Source organism: Haliotis rufescens, unplaced genomic scaffold (genome assembly GCF_023055435.1).
Source record: "Haliotis rufescens isolate VD_foot unplaced genomic scaffold, xgHalRufe1.0.p SCAF_1, whole genome shotgun sequence".
NCBI lineage: Eukaryota > Metazoa > Mollusca > Gastropoda > Lepetellida > Haliotidae > Haliotis > Haliotis rufescens.
Genome location: NW_025963779.1, coordinates 62147963 through 62175278, shown reverse-complemented (window position 1 = coordinate 62175278; position 27316 = coordinate 62147963). Strand labels below are relative to the sequence as shown.

At 40.4% G+C, this 27316-nt stretch overlaps 1 protein-coding gene across 4 annotated transcripts; it reads left to right on the top strand.

Moving 5' to 3' along the window:
• On the top strand, positions 1–27201 carry LOC125381691 (mitochondrial outer membrane protein SLC25A46-like). 4 transcript variants are annotated; one of them, XM_048399132.1, is made up of 11 exons: positions 1–348; positions 2780–2822; positions 4500–4557; positions 6699–6776; positions 8504–8604; positions 8925–8981; positions 10342–10399; positions 14529–14744; positions 15572–15971; positions 17395–17445; positions 23057–27201. In XM_048399132.1, exons 1-11 carry the CDS (start codon positions 216–218, stop codon positions 23077–23079), a joined length of 1218 nt encoding a protein of 405 aa, XP_048255089.1. In that variant the 5' UTR covers positions 1–215; the 3' UTR covers positions 23080–27201. The 4 variants fall into 4 exon arrangements, with proteins under 4 accessions (XP_048255089.1, XP_048255104.1, XP_048255100.1 ...); XM_048399147.1 differs by lacking the exons at positions 17395–17445; positions 23057–27201 and adding an exon at positions 20789–20892 and having other exon boundaries at positions 3–348; XM_048399143.1 differs by lacking the exons at positions 17395–17445; positions 23057–27201 and adding an exon at positions 20336–20892 and having other exon boundaries at positions 3–348.
• The last annotated feature ends 115 nt before the right edge of the window (positions 27202–27316 follow it).

Here is a 27316-nt window from a genome sequence, read left to right as displayed (position 1 = left end):
TTGTGTAACAGGTATACGATTGTGTGAAATCCATTAGTTTTGGATGGAAAAAGCAATTAGTTTGTAGCAATGTTGTACCGTTATAAATAAATTTATATATTTTGGTGGATCGTTCCGACTATAAACATTCACATAATTTCCGTATTTTAATCTAAGGGAAATAACTCTAAACCGTTTGAGGAAAAGATGAAAATTTTGGAATTGTGTAAATTTCGATGGGTACACATATAATGACTGACAGGCCATTTTCGAGCCCTTCGAATGCCGCTAGTAGGGACAGACGGCGAGGATATGAAGATGAGGATACAGACGAAAGAGATGCTGGTGAAAGCGTTAAAACCCAGATAGGTAATGCCTAATCATGTTCATGACAAACGGGATATTGTGACATTGAAATTTCGTCAAGATCAACATCTTATGATTTACATCTGAACACGGTTTTTTTATGTTACTAATGTTAGTTTTTTTTACATCTACGTTTGGTGACGGAGGCCCTGGCGCAAAGTAAACGCACACTAAAGAGAGATAACGAGGATATATGTCAGGGTGCAGAGCCGTTCATTTTCCAGGACACAGATAGCCGACAATCTAGAAGGGGCCCAACAGTCAGAATAAGACCTTGTCTTACGGATTTTTATTAAAAGAACAAACATGATACTTAGCTTATTTACAATTGGATCATTTCTAGATTAGCATCAGAATGATATCGTCGGATCATATTTTTTCGGACGGTCATGTTTATCTACTCGCGCTATAACGGGACGTGTATCATCACACAGACATTGTATTTACTCAGATGATGGCTTGTTTTCATGTGTGAATGAGATGTTTTTCAGTTCTTCATGCGATTAGAGAGAAAATTACGATTTTTTCTTAAGCTTTGGAAAACCCATAACACAGCTAGGGATACATAGGCCCTAAAAAGTCTGGTAGCCGATAGCTTCTCAGTGGCAAGTGATCAGCGTTCAACTTCACTAATGTACATGATGTATCCTGATGTACCCTATTTTCAAGCAGTTAAAATGGCATTGCTGATATTTTGAGGGATGAGTGAATCAAAACTCAAATTCTGCTTCATACCAGTAGGTGATGTCTTCAACAATAGAATTTCAGCTACATTCCAAAATAAAATAAAAATCCTCGACAAAGGCATGACCTTTATTACCTCGTCTGTAAACTTCCGCTGCACTCAAGTGATGTCTCCTATTTTTGAACAACTGATTGGTTTCATACTTTAGCGGGGTTTTCATGAATGAACAGACATGTTTTGGTGCACAGTTCTCAACATAATTCTTGCAGGTCGGCTTTAAAACTCAAAAAGTAATTGAAAGTGTGAAACCTTCTCACAAAATATGAATATTTGTCAAATTATAGTCCTCACACTATTTTACTCATACGATACAAATAATGATCAGATGATTACAATTGGTGAGGACCCATTAGGAGGCTTGCAGTTAAAGGCGACTTTACTTGTTGTAAGAGGCGACTAACTGGATCGGGTGGTCAGGCTCGTTTCTTGGTTGATGCATGTCATCGTATCCTAATTCGCAAAGATCAGTGCTCATGATATCAATCACTGGATTGTCTGGTCCAGACTTAATTATTCACAGACTGCTGTCATATAGATGGGATATTGGTGAGTGTGGCATTAAACAACAAACAAACAAACAACAAACAATGGGTGACTTGTGTTATTGTGTGTCAATGTGCCCTTACACTTAGAATTGTTGTTCATACTGTCAACCACTATGCCAGTTTATGTTGAAGGAACTGTATAACTTATGATTAAACAGGACAAAAGAGAACTCTTCATTATAGGATTTATTGGCACACACATGTAGAAAAGAACATGCAGACGAACAAGAAACGAGCCAGGGTTGGGCAAGGGAGATTACTCCTTTTTCTTATAAACTTGCCAAGCAAACATGCGTTGGCGCTGGTTTGCCTGGCCCAGATTGATTGTCTTTAAGTCACTGTCATATAGCTTCTGTATTGCTGATTAAAAATATTGAAAAAAACAAATTGGGGGCTAATTGATTACAAGAAAATCTTGCGTAGCTAAAACTGACTTTACAGTTATTCTAAATCGTCTATTTACACATCAAGCTCAAGAGAAAATCGTGTTTGTGAAGTGACAATTCCAATGTTTCCTTTGAAGTACTTGTATAACATGCAACTTGTACCAATATTTTGTTGAATCATTACAGCCTAAGTAATAGCAGTATCTTCCATCCTAAGATCATGTGGATAGAAGAGAATATTCCTTGTGAATTTATAAAATGTAAAGTTTGTAACTTAAACCTTATTGAAAATGAATATCACTTTTTGTTAATTTGTCCTGCTTACAGCCATCTTAGGAAAAGCTACATAAAATCTAAAGTTTACATCTTTCCAAATATTCTGAAGTTTAATAGTACACGACTGTCATTGCAAGACCCTATCATGATTATCAATATGAATGCAGAAAAATACTTGTTTATGCTAATGCGGTAAGAACACAAATACTCCAACTTTGATAATATGCAATTATGTTAAAACTGCTTTTGTTAAAAAAAGCTAAGAAAAAATAATGTGTTGTATTTTTATACTGTTTTCACCTAAATCGTATTCGTTGTACAAAAAGGTCCGTGGCCTACAAGTACTGAAAAGAGTGAAGAAGAGAAACAAACTATGTGGTTGCACACCATTATGTTTTATGTTATCTAACACATCTGATAAGCATGATAAGTTGAGCTTCCCAACCTATGTACTGTTTTAGAGAGAAACTGTTGTTTTTCAGATCAGATCCAGAAGTTTGCTGGTTTCAGTATTGGACTGTCAAGGTAGGTATTCCTGTACACACGAGGAGCGGTCGGGTAGCCTAGTGGTTAAAGTGTTCGCTCGTCACGCCGAACACCCGGGTTCGATTCCCGACATGGGTACAATGTGTGAAGCCCATTTCTGGTGTCCCCCGCCGGGATATTGCTGGAATATTGCTAAAAGCGGCGTAAAACCATACTCACTCACTCACTATACACACGACAGGCAGGTTCTGGAGCTTGTTATGTATGGCTGTGTTTTGTGTGAGAGGACTCCACAACATGTTAATCCCTTCTTCATAACTTAAGACATTACCAGGTGATTACAAGCATGGTGCTTTGAAGAGTGAAGACATGGATGTGTTTAACATTCTGGAATTAACCATGCAAGTAATATTAGTTCCCCATGTCACACACATACTAGTATTTCAGCATGACTACTGTCTCCGGGGCAGCAGTTGCATGGACACAGAGTCATCAATCTACAACAAATATGACTTTGTGATATATGTTTCCATTCTCTGTCAACTAAAGTTTGTTCAATAGCATTTAATGAAATAGGTTACAAACATAAGTCTAGATATACAATGAACACTTTTTGTAACCAGACAGTGTAATTACGTGATTAACTTGCATTCTTCAGTACGGATTTGTTGACATGGTATTTCCGGTGTTACATGCTCACGGTAATGTCTTTGTGTTTGGGGAAAAAACATCAAAACTCATTATGGCATGTATAATGCACACCCCCTTCTACACAGCTGTAGGGGCGGTCGGGTAGCCTAGTGGTTAAAGCATTTGCTCGTCATGCTGAAGACCCGGGTTAGATTCCAGACATGGGTACATTGTGTGAAGCCCATTTCTGGTGTCCCCTGCCGTGATATTGCTGGAATATTGCTAAAAGCGGCGTAAAACCATACTCACTCACTCACTCACTCTACACAGCTGTGGGTTTTTTTGGAAAAAAAGTGCGGAGTATACTCAAGAAAATACAGTACTGTATCAATCTCATTAAAATAAGATCTTTTACAGTGATGGATGCCTCTCTGTGTCAAAATCTGATGACACCTCCATAGAAGGTCGCATCAGGTGACCCTGAGCAAACTTTAATTACCCAATCAAAATGGATGAATGGGTCTTTGAGCCAATGAGAGGTCAGCTTTCTAAAATGATTAAGCTTCATTTCTTTTCGGCCTTGATACTGAAATTCAATCTTAGCTAAACCTGCTAATGAAAGCGGCCACAGAACACAATTATACCTTGATAAAACACAATTATACCTTGATAGCACACCCTTTTGGTGTAGGTACTATGATCATCATGCTGCTCATCATCAGAGGGATGTATAAAATATCCACAAAATGTTTTTGGCAATCGCAATTCTGTGATTATATTTGTTTTTGAGATACAGAAATCAGATATGCTTGTCTGAATGCTTTGCTCTCTTCTGCCAAGAATTCAGAAAACTAAACGCTGATTGGCTGATGTAAAAGTTCAACTGATGGGATCTCCTATGAAGGTGACCTCAGATCTTCACGCAGAGAGGTGTCACGTCAGAGTAAAAGATCTGATTTGAATGAGATTGATCTTTTGGATTCAACATGGAATACTAATACACTGAATAGTAATATGGCCTTAGAGTCTTGTTTCCATCATATATAGTTTACATATTTGAACACATGTATGATTTGTTTGTTACAGTATATTTGCAGAGCAGGTCCTGGCACATCCATGTATTGTGTTGAGAAGACAGTGTCAGGTGAGGTGCTCAGTATTGTCACTGGGGAACGCATAAAGGAAGATTAGTAAGAGTGAAATGTGAAGCACAGACACAAGTTGCAGACTGATTAGTATGAGTGAAATGTGAAGCACAGACACAAGTTGCAGACTGATTAGTATGATTGAAATGTGAAGCACAGACAAAAGTTGCAGACTGATTAGTATGAGTGACATGTGAAGCACAGACACAAGTTGCACTATGATTAGTATGAGTGAAATGTGAAGCACAGACACAGGTTGCTGACTGATTAGTATGAGTGAAATGTGAAGCACAGACACAAGTTGCGGACTGGTTAGTATGATTGAAATGTGAAGCATGGACACAGGTTGCTGACTGATTAGTATGAGTGAAATGTGAAGCACAGACACAAGTTGCGGACTGGTTAGTATGATTGAAATGTGAAGCATGGACACAAGTTGCAGACTGATTAGTATGATTGAAATGTGAAGCATTAGTATGATTGAAATGTGAAGCACAGACACAAGTTTCAGACTGATTAGTATGATTGAAATGTGGCGCACAGACACAGGTTGCTGACTGATTAGTATGAGTGAAATGTGAAGCACAGACACAAGTTGCAGACTGATTAGTATGATTGAAATGTGAAGCACAGACACAAGTTGCAGACTGATTAGTATGATTGAAATGTGAAGCACAGACACCAGTTGCTGACTGATTAGTATGATTGAAATGTGAAGCACGGACACTGTCACATAAGTTGCAGACTGATTAGTATGATTGAAATAGTGAAGCACAGACACAAGTTGCTGACTGATTAGTATGATTGAAATGTGAAGCACTGACACAAGTTGCTGACTGATTAGTATGATTGAAATGTGAAGCACTGACACAAGTTGCTGACTGATTAGTATGATTGAAATGTGAAGCACTGACACAAGTTGCTGACTGATTAGTATGAGTGAAATGTGAAGCACAGACACAAGTTGCTGACTGATTAGTATGATTGAAATGTGAAGCATGGACACAAGTTGCAGACTGATTAGTATGATTGAAATGTGAAGCATTAGTATGATTGAAATTTGAAGCACGGACACCAGTTGCTGACTGATTAGTATGAGTGCAATATGAAGCACAGACACAAGTTGCAGACTGATTAGTATGATTGAAATGTGAAGCACGGACACTGTCACACAAGTTGCAGACTGATTAGTATGATTGAAATAGTGAAGCACAGACACAAGTTGCTGACTGATTAGTATGATTGAAATGTGAAGCACTGACACAAGTTGCTGACTGATTAGTATGAGTGAAATGTGAAGCACAGACACAAGTTGCTGACTGATTAGTATGATTGAAATGTGAAGCATGGACACAAGTTGCAGACTGATTAGTATGATTGAAATGTGAAGCATTAGTATGATTGAAATGTGAAGCACGGACACCAGTTGCTGACTGATTAGTATGAGTGAAATGTGAAGCACAGTCACAAGTTGCAGACTGATTAGTATGATTGAAATGTGAAGCACGGACACTGTCACACAAGTTGCAGACTGATTAGTATGATTGAAATGTGAAGCACAGACACAAGTTGCTGACTGATTAGTATGATTGAAATGTGAAGCACAGACACAAGTTGCTGACTGATTAGTATGAGTGAAATGTGAAGCACAGACACAAGTTGCTGACTGATTAGTATGATTGAAATGTGAAGCATGGACACAAGTTGCAGACTGATTAGTATGATTGAAATGTGAAGCATTAGTATGATTGAAATGTGAAGCACGGACACCAGTTGCTGACTGATTAGTATGATTGAAATGTAAAGCATGGACACAAATTGCAGACTGAATAGGTACTGGCATTTTTTTAAAGAAATAATTTGTCTGAAAAAATACTATGTTGTGGAAAATGTTTTGTCTCAAATCCCAGCCCCCACTAGAATAGTAAATGGTCAGTCCTCTACCATGTGTGATATGTGTGGATTGCTAGGACACAGTCACAAGTTGCAGGCAGATTACATGGTTGAGTATGTGTGAAATGTGAACTATATAATGGCAGTCAATATGGGCTTGCAGTACTGGTATGCTTTTTAAAACATTTTTTTTTAATTTGATGTCCAGTTCTCTTTGAGACTTGAGTTGTCCCATTGGTTGTTGCAGGTGCACCACAATGGAGAGTGGTACCATGTGACCCCGTTCACGCTCTTCCAGGTTCTCATCAACCTCCAGAGACATCAGGTAACTATGGTAACACTCAGCTCTGAGTTCACTACAATTGATTAAACCTACTGTACAACCTTGGAACCTGATGTACAACCCTTTGAAAGGAATAAAAAATGTAAAAAAACACCCCAAAACACACAGCTCTGAAAGGTTCCTCAGGTTCTACCTCTGACATAAGGGGTCCTCACAATATTTCATATCATTCCAAGTTTGAAAAACTCCCAGGGCTCAATTTAAGGAACTTGATTTAACTAGCACCAGGTGCATGTTGATATCAAAACTTAGTTGCACCAGACAAAACCAGGTTGCACCCTGGTCACATAAATTTATCGAAATTGAAATGTGAGATGCACAAACTTGTCTAAATAAATAAAATTTAAGATCTCTGATGATTGTGTCCTGACTTTTATACAGTTATACTGCTTGCTGTTCCAGTAATGATGTGGCAATGTCATCATTGGCAACAGTCATGTAAGGCCTAATTATCAGCATTAGTTGGATAATGTAAATATCATAATGTGACACAGTGGTCAACTTCAGTGATAGATGAAGCTACAGTATAGAACATAATCGTGAAGAACCAACTAGGTGATGATGTCAAGCTCAGGGAAGCATGTCAATTTACACACAACTTAGGGATTAGGATGTAGTATTGTAAATAAATCTTACCGGTATTATTATGTTGTGTTCAAAGGGTTAGTCAAGACACAAATTTGAATTTTTTTTACATGCGGCTTGGTGCATGTGCACATAAATATTAGGTTGTGTTTTGCAATAATTTGTTGCACTGGTGCATGTTTTATATAGCTAAATTGAGTCCTGGGTCCTGTTACACAAAGTGATTGTAGCGCTAAGATGATTGTAACTCCCATACTTTAACTTAGACTTACGACAGTTGTAGCGCTACGATCGCTTTGTGGAACGGGGCCCTGGTCCTTAGGCTAAAAAAGATATTAGTGTTGGTTCTCAGGCACCACCCGCATAATCATAAAGTCTGCCGCACGTTTTGTATTTTTTTCCATTTTAAACAAAATATAAAAATCCTAATACTTTAACACAATGCACAAAACAAATTGAAAATGGAAACAAATACGAAAAGTGCACTGAACTTCAGGATGATGTGGGCAGTGCCTGGACCAAGACTATTATTTTTTTTAGCCTTAGGTATTAGTAATGGGTACACTGGATTTTTTAGATGATCCTGGAATCTTCAGGGCAACATGTGAGTGCATTATTTCTGAAGTAAGTTACAACACCTCATGGTTGATGTGAGTTTGATTGTACGCCGCTTTTAGCATTACTCCAGCAATATCACCAGAAATGGGCTTCACACATTGTACCCATGTCAGGAATCAAACCCGGGTCTTCAGCGTGACAAGTGAACGCTTTTACCACTAGGCTACCCGACCACCCCTGGTTGATGTTAGAGTTAATATGGAGCCTTGACATTGATGTCCATGGTGTGAAGTCCCTATGTGGTTGAAATATTGCTGATGTGATGTTAAATGTGAACCCACCTACTCATACTCACAGACATTGCTGAGCATGGAATCACACCTAGTTGGCACCTTGGTCTAGTGGCTAGAGTGTTCGCCCAGGGAGCAGAAGTTTGGTAGTTCAAAGCCAAGCTGTTTCATACCAAAAGATGCGAAAAGATGGTACATAAAAAATAAAGATGGTAGCTTTCTGGTGTCCAAAGTTAATATCGTGCTTGACATTGATGGCCGATGTCCGTGTTGCAGGGCATGACAACAATGTGGAAGGGGATTGGGAGTGTGTTTGTGGTGCGAGGAATCTTCATGGTCAGCGAGACGGTCATCAGTGAACTCACTCCTTTCCCAAAGTAAGATTCTGCATATGTACATTTCTCAAGCTGTTGCTAGTATAGGATAAATTTCAACTGATTTGGAGAGCGTTTTATCATGGTTATTATTTTATGTTTTTTATGAACGTGTTTATTGAAGGCAGTTTGTGTTTTTTTAACGTGCAGACAGTTTGTATTCATTGAACGTGCAGACCCCCACAGCAGAGAATATATCAATCACTTATTTCTTTACAGGCGCCATCATATAGCTGGAATTTTGTGGTGTTAAACCACAACCAAACACAATAGTTATAAGGCTGTAGTAGACTGCTCTAATAGAAATTTCTTTCTTTCTTCAGGGAAATTTCTCGACACAGTTCCTTGAAGAAATATGGTGAACATCTCCTTCTAAAAGCGTGAGTTGCTAAAGTGCATTGTGTGGTTTGTGTGTAGGTCAGGTCTCTTCTCTATCTGACAAATGGCTGCATTGTGTTACTCCTAGGGGACGGAATGTCATCTCTTTGGGTACAGTCTTAGAGACAGAACGTGGCTTGCACAATGTTAGGTAGGACCCACTGACAGATGACTGTGTCCTTAGATCAATGAATCTCTCTGCAACCTTTTGTGGACTGTATTAGGAAGGATTCAGGTACAGTTCCTGAACATAATGATGGCTTATTTGAGTGTTGTTACAAGGTGATTTCCAAATTGAAAAAACCTGTGAAATCAGTAAAGATCCACACAAGATCAATGAATAAATGACAAATATTGAAACACACAGGTCTAGGTTACAATGACAAAAGTCTGTACAATCTCAACCTTAGCTGCCAAGGGGATGCAACTAACAGAAAAACCTTACCACAACAACTAATGACAATTTATGAGCGTTTCTTTTTGCTGCCACTAACAATCATGTGTAAAAAACTTATAACATCTACAGCCAGATAACAGTATTTATTACCCACAGGGTTAGAAGTAACCGAGTTAATAAAAATCGTTTGTGCACCAGTGCAGATATCACTTCCTGTGCATTAATGTAAAGGGTTACAAACACCAGGGTATTGTGTACGTCACCCGGATGACGTGGAATGTTATTGTGACGTAAAGAGAGAATGACATCACTCTAGAAACAACGTCATAGCTGAAGATTGTTGATGTCATTTGACATCTAAGACAGCGGTCATAATCAGTGCATTTTTCTAAAGAAGAGTTCATGAGAATGAAGAGATAATAGGTAATAAAGAAATATTATAGGAGCATGTGTGTCACACTAATTGTCAGTGTCAGAATTCTTGTATTTCCCGAGCGAGAGTGATAAAACCGTATAATTAGGTGTTTGCCAACACTAGATATAGGATGACCCCCAAGCTTGACCTTTGAAAACGTTTGACCTGGAGAAAGGCAGACCCCACAATATACACGTCATACCAGGATGCAGCTGAAGCATCACACACGTCAGCGATGTTTTCAATCCAAGCTACCCCGCCAAAGCCTGCTTGTTTAATCTTATCATTGAAGACAATAAACTGCCAATGCATGCAGTGTCATTGCCTGGTAACAGCAGAAGTAGCTGCAGAGGTACACAGGTGAAATAATGTGCCTGTTTAACATTTGTATTTTGGGGATAAACCAGATATTAAGTATGATAAAATCATTATTGTGTTTGTATTACCTATGATAATTGTAGTTCATGCATTAAATTGTGGCAAATGTTATTGTTAATGATATTGACATGGTATTTCTGGTGTTGTAATGGAATGTCCATCTCTCCTTCAGCCTGTCCACTGTGGTGACCACACCCTTCTTTGCTGCCAGCCTCATAGAGACAATTCAGGTAGTGTCTTGTGTATCTCTAATTTCCCATCACACACACATCTAACTGAGATCTAATACAGCCTCATAGAGACAATTCAGGTAGTGTCTTGTGTATCTCTAGTTTCCCATCACACACACATCTAATTGAGATCTCATACAGCCTCATAGAGACAATTCAGGTAGTGTCTTGTGTATCTCTAGTTTCCCATCACACACACATCTAATTGAGATCTCATACAGCCTCATAGAGACAATTCAGGTAGTGTCTTGTGTATCTCTAGTTTCCCATCACACACACACATCTAATTGAGATCTCATACAGCCTCATAGAGACAATTCAGGTAGTGTCTTGTGTATCTCTAGTTTCCCATCACACACACTTCTAATTGAGATCTAATACAGCCTCATAGAGACAATTCAGGTAGTGTCTTGTGTATCTCTAGTTTCCCATCACACACACTTCTAATTGAGATCTCATACAGCCTCATAGAGACAATTCAGGTAATGTCTTGTGTATCTCTAGTTTCCCATCACACACACATCTAATTGAGATCTCATACAGCCTCATAGAGACAATTCAGGTAGTGTCTTGTGTATCTCTAGTTTCCCATCACACACACATCTAATTGAGATCTCATACAGCCTCATAGAGACAATTCAGGTAGTGTCTTGTGTATCTCTAGTTTCCCATCACACACACATCTAATTGAGATCTCATACAGCCTCATAGAGACAATTCAGGTAGTGTCTTGTGTATCTCTAGTTTCCCATCACACACACATCTAATTGAGATCTCATACAGCCTCATAGAGACAATTCAGGTAGTGTCTTGTGTATCTCTAGTTTCCCATCACACACACATCTAATTGAGATCTCATACATCCTCATAGAGACAATTCAGGTAGTGTCTTGTGTATCTCTAGTTTCCCATCACACACACATCTAATTGAGATCTAATACAGCCTCATAGAGACAATTCAGGTAGTGTCTTGTGTATCTCTAGTTTCCCATCACACACACACATCTAATTGAGATCTAATACAGCCTCATAGAGACAATTCAGGTAGTGTATTGTGTATCTCTAGTTTCCCATCACACACACACATCTAATTGAGATCTAATACAGCCTCATAGAGACAATTCAGGTAGTGTCTTGTGTATCTCTAGTTTCCCATCACACACACATCTAATTGAGATCTCATACAGCCTCATAGAGACAATTCAGGTAGTGTCTTGTGTATCTCTAGTTTCCCATCACACACACATCTAATTGAGATCTCATACAGCCTCATAGAGACAATTCAGGTAGTGTCTTGTGTATCTCTAGTTTCCCATCACACACACATCTAATTGAGATCTCATACAGCCTCATAGAGACAATTCAGGTAGTGTCTTGTGTATCTCTAGTTTCCCATCACACACACACATCTAATTGAGATCTCATACAGCCTCATAGAGACAATTCAGGTAGTGTCTTGTGTATCTCTAGTTTCCCATCACACACACTTCTAATTGAGATCTAATACAGCCTCATAGAGACAATTCAGGTAGTGTCTTGTGTATCTCTAGTTTCCCATCACACACACATCTAATTGAGATCTCATACAGCCTCATAGAGACAATTCAGGTAGTGTCTTGTGTATCTCTAGTTTCCCATCACACACACATCTAATTGAGATCTCATACATCCTCATAGAGACAATTCAGGTAATGTCTTGTGTATCTCTAGTTTCCCATCACACACACACATCTAATTGAGATCTCATACAGCCTCATAGAGACAATTCAGGTAGTGTCTTGTGTATCTCTAGTTTCCCATCACACACACTTCTAATTGAGATCTAATACAGCCTCATAGAGACAATTCAGGTAGTGTATTGTGTATCTCTAGTTTCCCATCACACACACTTCTAATTGAGATCTCATACAGCCTCATAGAGACAATTCAGGTAATGTCTTGTGTATCTCTAGTTTCCCATCACAAACACATCTAATTGAGATCTCATACAGCCTCATAGAGACAATTCAGGTAGTGTCTTGTGTATCTCTAGTTTCCCATCACACACACATCTAATTGAGATCTCCTACAGCCTCATAGAGACAATTCAGGTAGTGTCTTGTGTATCTCTAGTTTCCCATCACACACACATCTAATTGAGATCTCATACAGCCTCATAGAGACAATTCAGGTAGTGTATTGTGTATCTCTAGTTTCCCATCACACACACATCTAATTGAGATCTAATACAGCCTCATAGAGACAATTCAGGTAGTGTCTTGTGTATCTCTAGTTTCCCATCACACACACATCTAATTGAGATCTCATACATCCTCATAGAGACAATTCAGGTAGTGTCTTGTGTATCTCTAGTTTCCCATCACACACACATCTAATTGAGATCTAATACAGCCTCATAGAGACAATTCAGGTAGTGTCTTGTGTATCTCTAGTTTCCCATCACACACACACATCTAATTGAGATCTAATACAGCCTCATAGAGACAATTCAGGTAGTGTATTGTGTATCTCTAGTTTCCCATCACACACACACATCTAATTGAGATCTAATACAGCCTCATAGAGACAATTCAGATAGTGTCTTGTGTATCTCTAGTTTCCCATCACACACACACATCTAATTGAGATCTAATACAGCCTCATAGAGACAATTCAGGTAGTGTCTTGTGTATCTCTAGTTTCCCATCACACACACTTCTAATTGAGATCTCATACAGCCTCATAGAGACAATTCAGGTAGTGTCTTGTGTATCTCTAGTTTCCCATCACACACAGATCTAATTGAGATCTAATACAGCCTCATAGAGACAATTCAGGTAGTGTCTTGTGTATCTCTAGTTTCCCATCACACACACATCTAATTGAGATCTCCTACAGCCTCATAGAGACAATTCAGGTAGTGTCTTGTGTATCTCTAGTTTCCCATCACACACACATCTAATTGAGATCTCATACAGCCTCATAGAGACAATTCAGGTAGTGTCTTGTGTATCTCTAGTTTCCCATCACACACACATCTAATTGAGATCTCATACAGCCTCATAGAGACAATTCAGGTAGTGTCTTGTGTATCTCTAGTTTCCCATCACACACACATCTAATTGAGATCTCATACAGCCTCATAGAGACAATTCAGGTAGTGTCTTGTGTATCTCTAGTTTCCCATCACACACACACATCTAATTGAGATCTCCTACAGCCTCATAGAGACAATTCAGGTAGTGTCTTGTGTATCTCTAGTTTCCCATCACACACACATCTAATTGAGATCTCATACAGCCTCATAGAGACAATTCAGGTAGTGTCTTGTGTATCTCTAGTTTCCCATCACACACACATCTAATTGAGATCTCATACAGCCTCATAGAGACAATTCAGGTAGTGTCTTGTGTATCTCTAGTTTCCCATCACACACACATCTAACTGAGATCTAATACAGCCTCATAGAGACAATTCAGGTAGTGTCTTGTGTATCTCTAGTTTCCCATCACACACACATCTAATTGAGATCTCATACAGCCTCATAGAGACAATTCAGGTAGTGTCTTGTGTATCTCTAGTTTCCCATCACACACACATCTAATTGAGATCTCATACAGCCTCATAGAGACAATTCAGGTAGTGTCTTGTGTATCTCTAGTTTCCCATCACACACACATCTAATTGAGATCTCATACAGCCTCATAGAGACAATTCAGGTAGTGTCTTGTGTATCTCTAGTTATCCATCACACACACATCTAATTGAGATCTCATACAGCCTCATAGAGACAATTCAGGTAGTGTCTTGTGTATCTCTAGTTTCCCATCACACACACATCTAATTGAGATCTAATACAGCCTCATAGAGACAATTCAGGTAGTGTCTTGTGTATCCCATCTTATATCTTCTCCCAAACTGAAGGATGAGCCTTCTCCAACTCACTTTGCTTTGTTGTTGAATTGTTCGACAGCTACAATCAGTGTCCATATTCTAGTTGCTGAAATGGTAGGACACTTCGAGCTGGCATTTGTTCTGGATTTATCTTAAACTCTTCCCATGTCCGTCAGTCAAGCCTCATTTGAGTAATAATTTGACTACCACCTATACCACACTTTGTTTTGATGTTTCAATGACGTGTTGTATGCAGAGTGACATAGCCAGCGAGAAGCCGGGGATCCTGGACTCTGTGAAGGAAGGTCTGACAAGGGTGTTTGGGTGGGGCATGCCCCAGACTACACGCCTGCTGCCGGTGTGGCGCCTCATCTTGCCCACAGTTGCCTACCAGTTGTCCCACTACGTCATCACGTCTTTAGCGCAGTTCACCGTGACATCCACCATTCGGTCAGAGCAGCAGGAGCTCCGGGTCAGTACTTGCACCACATCAACATCAGCACCAGATTGACGTCTGCTTCATTTTTTTTGGCCCGCGAGTACTCTATAGCTTGTGTAAGAGGCAGCTTAACCGGATTTGATTTGCCAGGCTTGGTGACTTGGTTGTCAGGCTTGATGACTAACTTGTCAGGCTTGGTGACTTACTTGTCAGGCTTGGTGACTTACTTGTCAGGCTAGATGACTTGGTTGTCAGGCTTGGTGACTTGGTTATCAGGCTTGGTGACTTGGTTGTCAAATTGGCGACTTGGTTGTCAGGCTTGGTGACTTTGTTGTCAGGCTTGATGACTTGGTTGTCAAACTGGTGACTTGGTTGTCAGGCTTGGTGACTTGGTGCCTTGGTTGTCAGACTTGATGCCTTGTTTGTCAGGCTTGGTGCCTTGGTTGTCAGGCTTGATGCCTTGGTTGTCAGGCTTGATTACTTGGTTGTCAGGCTAAGTGACTTGCTTGTCAGGCTTGGTGACTTGGTTGTCAGGCTTAGTGACTTGGTTATCAGGCTTGGTGACATGGTTGTCAGGCTTGGTGACTTGGTTGTCAGGCTTGATGCCTTGGTTGTCAGGTGTGATGACTTAGCTGTCAGGCTTGATTACTTGGTTGTCAGGCTAAGTGACTTGCTTGTCAGGCTTGATGACTTGCTTGTCAGGCTTGGTGACTTGGTTGTCAGGCTTGGTGCCTTTGTTGTCAGGCTTGGTGACTTGGTTGTCAAGCTTGGTGCCTTGGTTGTCAGGCTTGATGACTTGGTTGTCAGATTTGGTGGCTTGGTTATAACAGGGAATACATAGTCTGTATGTTTGTTGACAGGACCACAGTGTTGATGTTGGGGACACAGGGAGATCAGTTTATGAGATCTACTTCCCCGACCTCCTGGCAACATTCACAGGCAGCCTGTTGGCTGACCTGATGCTCTACCCACTGGAGACGGTGTTGCATCGCATGTACGTACAGGGAACACGCACCATCATTGACAACACAGACATCGGCATTGGTGTACTACCAATCAGCACGGGATATGAGGGCTTTGTAGACTGTTTCAAGTGCATATTATTAGAAGAAGGACCTTTTGGATTTTACAAAGGTTTTGGTGCACTTGTTCTGCAATATGCTCTCCATGCTGCCATTTTGAAAATGGCTAAGTATTTATTTGAAAAACTGTCCCATGAGCTCTCTCCAAGAAGACGCCACCAGACACCTCAAAGAATGTGTAAGTATTGTTTCAGATCCACCTGTTTCCACTGGAAAATGAATGTGGTTTTCTAAATATTTCTTGAAATGATAGTGATACCCATTTCTCTGACTTGGTTTTCATGTAGAATTCATTGTGTAAAGTTCGGGAACGATACCCTTTTAAAAAATTCTCATTTTTCGGATGCAGGCTGATAAGCAGGCTGATTGCAATGTGGTATACTGTCATCATGATTATAGCAATGTGCCCAACTGTTATTATAATTTGTCTGACTATTATGACAATGTGTCTGACTATTATAACAATTTGGTAGACTGTTATTACACCATGGTAGACTTTTATCACAGTGTGATAGACTGTTGTGACAATTTGATAGACTGTTAAAACATGTTGCCCAAGGCAAGTGTGTCCACTAGCCTACATCAAAGTCTAGTTTTCACCCTTGCCCTTTCCAGCCTACCTTTTTGTCTAAAACAGAATCGCTCGAGAGAGGACTTTTGCACATATTGATAGTCCAATCAGAGAATATTTTACAAAATCAACATCCAGGTTCCGAAAACATTGTCGCTGTTATGGCCACAGCCATTGCATGTCGAATTTGCACTGAAAGTGTTATAAAAATTAAACGAAGACGAATATTTCCAAAGTGCTTCAAAGTTTTCAGTCAACTCGCCCAAGTACTTTTATATTATATATCTGAGTGAAGACTTCATTGGTTTTTTTTAACTCCAATGCTTATCGCAGTGACTGAGATGCAGTGCAATTTTCAGACGACCCCTGCTGAGCATTTCATGTTCCCCCGATATGCAGTGTTAGTAGATACTGTGTAGTCTGTATGCCTCCATGCCTCAAGAGAGGAAGTAATAAGTATTTTCACTGTGGTAATCTGTCATGCTGTTCTTCTGGGATCAAATCTCAAATCTGAATGACCAGCTTGTCTGCTATGGTTGTCATATTTTTGAAGCCATTTGAAATAAGAACAGCAATCTGATTGACATATCTCATTTTCATCACAAGGGTTATTAATACACAGGGTGGCGCCACGATCGACCCAGGAAAAGTAGGCTTGAATTAGCAAGGGTGGAAATGAGTGCTAGGATAGGCTGGTGGACACTTTTGCCTCAGGAAGATTGTTATAACAAAGTGGTAGGTTGTTATAACATAATAACAATGTGGTAGATTGTTATAGCAATGTTGCCTACTGTTATAACAATGTGGTACACTGTTTTAACAATGTGGCACCTCTGTAACAAAGTGGTTGACAAACTGTGTGTTAAACACTCTGAGTTGGGGTATGAGGCAGGTACCAACTGACATTACCTGTAGCATACCTCACCATTGCTTCCCCATCTGTGCTGCAGGTAACCATGGTAACATGTTGGTCAAGGACAAGAGTTGATGTTGATTGCCATGTGTATTGCTAAACATCTTCTGCTTGCAGCCTCCTATGAAGCGCCATATACTCTATATGGCCAGAGACGCTACACTCGGGGTATGACAGTGTCCATAGCTAGTCCCACCATTTGTACTTGATAGTAGACCTGAAACAATACACCAGGTCACGATGTGTAACGAGATACTTTGTTAGCAATATGATATATATCACAAACTCCTAAATATCATTAAATTGTATTCATAATTTGATATGAATTTTTTTAGAGAAAAACCTGATTTTTAGCCCACCTTGACATTGTTCATGTGAGTTATCTGTCCGTCACTTAGCACTGAAATTTGAAATATCTTCCTCAAATCTACTGAACGTAGCTACAACGATGTAAACTTCTTAAAAAAAAAAATCAAAATAAGTGCCACAACAGCTCATGTTAGTGAACCATGACTAGCCTTTCGCAACCTCTTCTCAGGAACCACTGAACATGGTTTTTCAAATTTACAGAGTATGTACATGAGATCTTCCTTTACCATGTTTAATACCTTTCTTTTGATAAACCATGAAATTTACGATGTTTTTTTCTCACCAAAATTAGATTCTAATAAGAGCCCCCTATTTCTAATTTTGAGAGCGCCCAGGGCGCTTATTACGTCGAATACGGTACCTCCCGTTTATAATGGATATGGATATGAATCTGTTGTAATTGGTCATAGTTTGTTGTGTTTTGAAGTTTAAGATCAATTTATGATAGCTCTTAAACATAATACATGCATTATAAATGATTTAGCAAAAGGAAATGAGGTTTTTCAAACATTTTACTTAGTGGAATGGAAAAAACATCACTTTTCATATTTTTATTTTTCATATTTCAGGTTTTTTTTAATCAACATTCATAAAACAAGTTGAAACAAATTCTGGCCTAAAGCCCTAATGTAAAATATTATCAGTATGTAAATCACTTGATAAAGACCCAAATCTGTGACATGACACATAGAGATACAGTGTGGAGTTTGTAATGTTTCATATCGTTAACACTGTGTTCCCATGGTTCTGGTGTGTTGGTGAATAGTTTCACATGTGATGTCCTCAGAAAGTTGCAGTGCTACCAGTTTCACTTTGTATTGAGTTTTGAGATCAACTAATTCGCAGTGTCAATTGTAGTAGCGGTCGTAGAGATGTTTCACTTGTCATTACTTATGAAATGGTGCTACTGATTCGGCAGTTGTCGTTAATGATGACATATTATTTGATGTGTTGTAAATTGCCACATCACAAAAGATGTTGTTTGAGAGTTGAAAAACAGATCAAAAAGGACCAAAAGCTAGATCTTAGGTCCATGCCATAATGTACTAAGAAATATTTGTAACTTACATGTAGAGATGAATTTGTCTCATGTGTCACTAGTGGACACCAGATTTTCCGAAGTGAACCTTTACTCAGAGCAGTCCCTGCGGTATTCCGAGGTCGCTGAATGTTTTGCTGAAATTCCAAGTGTACCAATCTTGCAGAAAATCACATTTTGTGCAGAACTCGTTTCGAATATTATTTTTGCATGTGAGTCGAAAGCTGGTTTTCAACATGTAAACGGATATTTCTTGTGAAGTCGACCTTTGTATTATTGTTTACCAAAAGTGCATGTATGTATGTTTACACTAGTGACCTCCAGATTCACTTCAATAAGCTGTTCTGGCCATGGAAAAGATTATCATTAAAATGCCTGTCACAAGTCAAACAGGTGCAATACTACGAAGTTCACAGAAATAAAGCTTAAAAAATTGCAGAATTGTTTGCAGAATTATCAAAGTTTGGGTGCAGAGTTTAAAATATTTTTACGGCAGAATTATATATCTTTTTTTTTGGCCACAGAATACACCAGGCTGTGAGAGCATTACAGCTTATTAACCCTCTACTGACACGTTGGAGGTTTATTTTTACTTTTTTTTGGACACCAGTTTGGCATCAGATGAAAGTAAATTTCTTCATTGACTTGAAATTGCAACATTTTTGTGTCAAGAGAATACCAACTGAAGCTGGTAGATGTAGTGGTGACTTAGAAAGTAACATTGCTCCAATGTATTCAGTCATGTTGCGACTGGTGGATGTAGACTAACTGATGCATGTAACCATGGAAACAGGCTAATGCAGCTATAGCAACCATGGTAACAACAGTGTAAACACTGTTACCATGGTTACATGACATGCCATAATCATGGTAGGAGAAATATTAAAATAAAATAATTTATTCTTTGTCTTTCTCGAGGATTTGTTGAATATGGTTTCTAGACTTTGAACAAAGTGATGACCCCATATTAACAGAATGAAGGAACGTTTTAGACATCATGTTTATCCTTGTTTAATTGTGTGTGGTGGGTGTTATATTACTAACATGCAGGGCATTATGAAAAATTTTGCCTGACAGACCAGCACTGAGTCGAGTGGGAGTTGGTACAGAAGTGACTCACGGCTTAAAAGGGTGAGAGGGGTTGCCTGCATGCTAGGGTGGGGTGGGTGCCTGCGTGCTAGGGTGGGGTGGGTGCTTGCGTGCTAGGGTGGGGTGGGTGCCTGCGTGCTAGGGTGGGGTGGGTGCTTGCGTGCTAGGGTGGGGTGGGTGCCTGCATGCTAGGTGGGGTGGGTGCCTGCTTGCTAGATGAGATGGGTGCCTGCGTGCTAGGTGGGTTGGGTGCCTGCATGCTAGGTGGGGTGGGTGCCTGCGTGCTAGATGAGATGGGTGCCTGCGTGCTAGGTGGGTTGGGTGCCTGCATGCTAGGTGAGGAGATGTGACCGGAATGCTGGAGGGGGCCTTGAGCTGACTTATCAAGGTTTGTGTTGAACTTTTGTGTGAGGTGGTGTTGAATTGATTAACTGGGACTGCTGCAATGATCGGGTCTAAGATTGACAAATTAGGATGTCATCCTATTGTCCTTCAGCCACCTCAAAGTGCCATCCTTAGTATGTTTCCCCAGTCTAATGGTGTCATCCTATTGTCCTTCAGCTACCTCCAAGTACCATCCTTAGTATGTTTCCCCAGTCTAATGATGTCATCCTATTGTCCTTCAGCCACCTCCAAGTACTAGCCTTAGTATGTTTCCCCAGTCTAATGATGTCATCCTATTGTCCTTCAGCTACCTCCAAGTACCATCCGTAGTATGTTTCCCCAGTCTAATGATGTCATCCTATTGTCCTTCAGCCACCTCCAAGTACTAACCTTAGTATGTTTCCCCAGTCTAATGATGTCATCCTATTGTCCTTCAGCTACCTCCAAGTACCATCCTTAGTATGTTTCCCAGTCTAGTGGTGTCATCCTATTGTCCTTCAGCCACCTCCAAGTACCATCCTTAGTATGTTTCCCAGTCTAATGGTGTCATCCTATTGTCCTTCAGCTACCTCCAAGTACCATCCTCAGTATGTTTCCCCAGTCTAATGATGTCATCCTATTGTCCTTCAGCTACCTCCAAGTACCAGCCTTAGTATGTTTCCCAGTCTAATGATATCATCCTATTGTCCTTCAGCTACCTCCAAGTACCAGCCTTAGTATGTTTCCCAGTCTAATGGTGTCATCCTATTGTCCTTCAGCTACCTCCAAGTACCAGCCTTAGTATGTTTCCCAGTCTAATGGTGTCATCCTATTGTCCTTCAGCTACCTCCAAGTACCATCCTCAGCATGTTTCCCCAGTCTAATGATGTCATCCTATTGTCCTTCAGCCACCTCCAAGTACTAGCGCTAGTATGTTTCCCCAGTCTAATGATGTCATCCTATTGTCCTTCAGCTACCTCCAAGTACCAGCCTTAGTATGTTTCCCAGTCTAATGATGTCATCCTATTGTCCTTCAGCTACCTCCAAGTACCATCCTCAGCATGTTTCCCCAGTCTAATGATATCATCCTATTGTCCTTCAGCTACCTCCAAGTACCATCCTTAGTATGTTTCCCCAGTCTAATGATGTCATCCTATTGTCCTTCAGCTACCTCCAAGTACCAGCCTTAGTATGTTTCCCAGTCTAATGATGTCATCCTATTGTCCTTCAGCTACCTCCAAGTACCATCCTTAGTATGTTTCCCAGTCTAATGATGTCATCCTATTGTCCTTCAGCTACCTCCAAGTACCAGCCTTAGTATGTTTCCCAGTCTAATGATGTCATCCTATTGTCCTTCAGCTACCTCCAAGTACCAGCCTTAGTATGTTTCCCAGTCTAATGATGTCATCCTATTGTCCTTCAGCTACCTCCAAGTACCAGCCTTAGTATGTTTCCCCAGTCTAATGATGTCATCCTATTGTCCTTCAGCTACCTCCAAGTACCAGCCTTAGTATGTTTCCCAGTCTAATGATGTCATCCTATTGTCCTTCAGCTACCTCCAAGTACCATCCTTAGTATGTTTCCCCAGTCTAATGATGTCATCCTATTGTCCTTCAGCTACCTCCAAGTACCATCCTTAGTATGTTTCCCCAGTCTAATGATGTCATCCTATTGTCCTTCAGCCACCTCCAAGTACCATCCTTAGTATGTTTCCCCAGTCTAATGATGTCATCCTATTGTCCTTCAGCCACCTCCAAGTACCAGCCTTAGTATGTTTCCCCAGTCTAATGATGTCATCCTATTGTCCTTCAGCTACCTCCAAGTACCATCCTTAGTATGTTTCCCCAGTCTAATGATATCATCCTATTGTCCTTCAGCTACCTCCAAGTACCATCCTTAGTATGTTTCCCCAGTCTAATGATGTCATCCTATTGTCCTTCAGCCACCTCCAAGTACCATCCTTAGTATGTTTCCCCAGTCTAATGATGTCATCCTATTGTCCTTCAGCCACCTCCAAGTACCAGCCTTAGTATGTTTCCCCAGTCTAATGATGTCATCCTATTGTCCTTCAGCTACCTCCAAGTACCAATCCTTAGTATGTTTCCCCAGTCTAATGATGTCATCCTATTGTCCTTCAGCCACCTCCAAGTACCATCCTTAGTATGTTTCCCCAGTCTAATGATGTCATCCTATTGTCCTTCAGCTACCTCCAAGTACCATCCTTAGTATGTTTCCCCAGTCTAATGATATCATCCTATTGTCCTTCAGCTACCTCCAAGTACCAATCCTTAGTATGTTTCCCCAGTCTAATGATGTCATCCTATTGTCCTTCAGCCACCTCCAAGTACCAGCCTTAGTATGTTTCCCCAGTCAAATGATGTCATCCTATTGTCCTTCAGCCACCTCCAAGTACCATCCTTAGTATGTTTCCCCAGTCTAATGATGTCATCCTATTGTCCTTCAGCCACCTCCAAGTACCAACCTTAGTATGTTTCCCCAGTTTCATGATGTCATCCTATTGTCCTTCAGCTACCTCCAAGTACCAGCCTTAGTATGTTCCCCAGTCTAATGATGTCATCCTATTGTCCTTCAGCTACCTCCAAGTACCATCCTTTGTATGTTTCCCCAGTCTAATGATATCATCCTATTGTCCTTCAGCTACCTCCAAGTACCAATCCTTAGTATGTTTCCCCAGTCTAATGATGTCATCCTATTGCCCTTCAGCTACCTCCAAGTACCATCCTTAGTATGTTTCCCCAGTCTCATGATGTCATCCTATTGGCCTTCAGCCACCTCCAAGTACAATCCTTAGTATGTTTCCCCAGTCTAATTATGTCATCCTGTTGTCCTTCAGCTACCTCCAAGAACCATCCTTAGTATGTTTCCCCAGTCTAATTATGTCATCCTGTTGTCCTTCAGCTACCTCCAAGTACCAGCCTTAGTTGCCTCTGTCACAGTATCATCTCACCCATGGACCTGAATGGAAAAAGCTGTCAACAGATGTCAAAGTCAAAAGATTTCCTGTTAGAAGATGTGACATCGTTCCTCAGGGAGAAAGTTCAAATCAAGTCATGGTCAGGATATGGAACTGAAAATGAAATTGTAACTTTAGATTGATTTTTATGACCCTGCTGTTGTTATGAGTAAAATGAGGAATACATGTTTGTGCACTGAACTGAATGTGCTATGAAGGAAGTTGTACCTATCAAAAGGGAGTTGACTGTGACCTCTCCGACCAACTGTGCACATCTAGGTAGAAGGACTATTCACAAGGTACCCAGCTCTCATTATTAGTCTGGTTGGATCTTGGGTTCCTCCCTACTGACCCATTCTTGGACAACCAGATACCTGGCATAACCTGCCTCATCCCTGACGTAAGCTGTCACATTGCGTAACCTAGGCTCTGCCTGGAGGGTCATGCTGCAGTAAACAAACATAGTCTGCACTCCAGGTATATATAGGTATGAGCTAGGTATGAGCCGAGGATTTGTTTTCTGTGATACTGATTCTTGTGGTATATGTCTGCTCAGTGTTCTTGCTTCCTGATGATACTGAATATTGGACTGAACACACACTTGCAGGACTGATCACACTTGTACTTGCAGGACTAAACACACACTTGCAGGACTAAACACACTTGTACTTGCAGGACTAAACACACTTGTACTTGCAGGACTAAACACACTTGCAGGACTGAACACACACTTGCAGGACTGAACACACTTGCAGGACTGAACACACACTTGCAGGACTGAACACACTTGCAGGACTGAACACACTTGTACTTGCAGGACTGAACACACTTGCAGGACTAAACACACTTGTACTTGCAGGACTAAACACACTTGCAGGGCTGAACACACACTTGCAGGACTGAACACACACTTGCAGGACTGAACACACACTTGCAGGACTGAACACACTTGCAGGACTGAACACACTTGTACTTGCAGGACTGAACACACTTGCAGGACTAAACACACTTGTACTTGCAGGACTAAACACACTTGCAGGACTGAACACACACTTGCAGGACTGAACACACACTTGCAGGACTGAACACACACTTGCAGGACTGAACACACACTTGCAGGACTGAACACACTTGCAGGACTAAACACACACTTGCAGGACTGAACACACTTGCAGGACTAAACACACACTTGCAGGACTGAACACACTTGCAGGACTGAACACACACTTGCAGGACTGAACACACTTGTACTTGCAGGACTAAACACACTTGCAGGACTGAACACACTTGCAGGACTGAACACACACTTGCAGGACTAAACACACTTGCAGGACTGAACACACACTTGCAGGACTGAACACACACTTGCAGGACTGAACACACACTTGCAGGACTGAACACACACTTGCAGGACTGAACACACTTGCAGGACTGAACACACTTGCAGGACTAAACACACACTTGCAGGACTGAACACACTTGTACTTGCAGGACTAAACACACTTGCAGGACTAAACACACTTGCAGGACTGAACACACACTTGTGCAGGACTGAACGTCCCTTGCAGGACTGGAGACCTTCCATCAGAACTTAACTGCAGGTTAGATGGAAATCCACCTACAATTTGCAATGAAGTATTCTGTGGTGAGCTGTATAAGTGAGCAAGAAGTAACTGTACCACCACAGACATTGTTCATGTTGTCCACCTGGCAGTATGCAGGTGTAACTATGTATGATTGTTGAGTATACAGCCTGTATATAATGATCTGAGAAGTAATATATTATTACCTTGTACATAAATCTGATTATGTTCCTGTAATGTCTTAATGTTTCCTAAAGATTAAACCTGGATCAATAATCAATACCTAGAGTACCCATTTGCGGCCATAATTCACAAATGGTTTCAGGATAGACTGGACATATGAAATAGTGTTGTAATAGAATGGAGATACAGTACCCTGGATAATGGAGGATGTGGCCAGAAGGCGCACAGTGCACAGTAGAGTGTGCATGTGTAGGCGTCATGCTTACCAAGCTCCCGGTAATGTCAGATTCCCCAAATATATAAACACCATATAGTCAGGGCACAGGTTTTGCAATCTGTGACAATATGGCAATGTTTTGGTGATCTGTGATTTGCTTCAATCTCATTACAATCAGATCGGAGTTATCGCTACTGCTAAATAAAGATCTGAGGACATCCCATTACGGGTCACGTCAGAACGACCTTTCGTGAAGTTTGACCGACCGCTGAAATGACTAAAAAGAAGTTGACATCAGCCAATTAGAAAGCAGCTTTCTCGAGCTTTACGGCACTCGTTTCAACCTGGCGACTTCCATTTCAGACTATGCTTGAAAATATATGTTGACACAGTTCTCGATTAAAATTTTGAAAACTGAACAAACGAACATTCCGGAATGTCTAATATATGGTTGAGATTGTATGGCAGTGCTTCTCACGTACTGTGCAATGCCTCCTTCGTTCAAACGTTTATCCCATGGAAGCGAGAGATAGACAATAATTTTGATGGAATCATTCGTACTGGCCGTAGCTGTCGTTAGGAATACCCTGTGTTAACGTTTTCAAGGTTGCATGATTAGAAAACACATTCCGACCATCACTTTCATGATCTGATAAGCGACGCTTTGATTGGTCGGATGTAAGGTCGTTCTGACGTGACCCATAATGGGATGTCCTCAGATCTTTGTTGAGCGATAGCGAGAACTAAGATCTGATTTTAATGAGATGTGGCTATTTGTGCAATATGGCTATACCGAGATCTGTAGATCAGCTTGCTTACATACAGAGATCCGTAGATCAGCTTGCTTACATACCCGATATCCGTAGATCAGCCTGCTGAGATACCAAGATCTGTAGATCAGCTTGCTAACATACTGAGATCCGTAGATCAGTGTGCTTACATACCGAGATCTATAGATCAGCTTGCTTTCATACCGTGATCTGTAGATCAGCTAGCTTACAAAACCGAGATCAGTGGATCAGCCTGCTGAGATAGGAAGATCTGTAGATCAGCTTGCTTATATACCGAGATTTGTTGTTGGCTTGTTAGGATGTGGTAATCTTTATTTATGCTGTGATAGAACATGACAGCGCCAGATCTGGTCACGATGTCAACTGATGTAAAGCCTTTGAGATGTCACCAGGTTACAAATGTAGCCATTTTGACAAATCAAAACTATGTTGATTTACTTTGTTCTTCTACCAAACATGCTTGACAGTTGTCTTGGTTCAAATGAATTTTGTCCTGGTTGTTTCTCAGAAGAAGTGTGTTCTATGCTGTGTTGTCCAGAATGAGTTTGTTTCTTGATATTTGTGTGGCTCACACAATAATTGAGGTGAGATACACTGAAATGTAAGTCACATCATTTGCATGAAATGGAACGTCTTTTACCATCCGAGTATAATCGTTGTTGTTTTAATCAAAAAGGTCTGTGAAAGCAACGCTATTCCTGGTCCTAAAGTACCACGTTTGCAAGGACAACATGAATAGTCCAACATGAATAGTCCAATAGTTTATGGGCAATGAAATTCTTTCCTGGAGTTGGCAGGATAAGGGATGAACTGAAGTCAAACCAAGATGAAGTGTTGTCATGAAAACAATGATGCATGAAATCAAAATCTTTGTTGACATTCATATAACTTATGTGAGAATTTTTTTGTCAAAGTATCAGATTTTTTTAATAAAGATTTGGCTGACACCCATGCCAGCTTTACATCTAGCTTCCTATGTAGGTTGACAGACATACATAAGCTTAAGGTTAGGGACCAACCATTTGTTCTATTGAGGTGGAGTAAGGGGTGGTTTGGTGGCAGAGATGGGATATTTATTTAATTTACTGACAAGGTGGGATTTGAATAATTTATTTTTACACTGACTAGCAGATATATTCTTTCTTCTACATATTTGAAAGTTTATTGTCCTAACTTGGAGCAAAGTTTTTCAGTTCAGTAGACCAGCCTTTAACCGTCCATCTTGTAAAGATAAATGGTTGTTCCCATGTGTTGGTGGATATGTAAATGTTGTTATGGTAGAGAGGAGCAGAAGAGAAGAATAAAGGAATAATTCATATCAGCTTTTGTTCTATATTACGAAGGACTGCCTCTGTAGTATGGTGGTAGAGCATCTGCCTGAAGAGCGGAAGGTCAGGTCTTCTATCCCGGCCACTTCAAACATAAAGATGT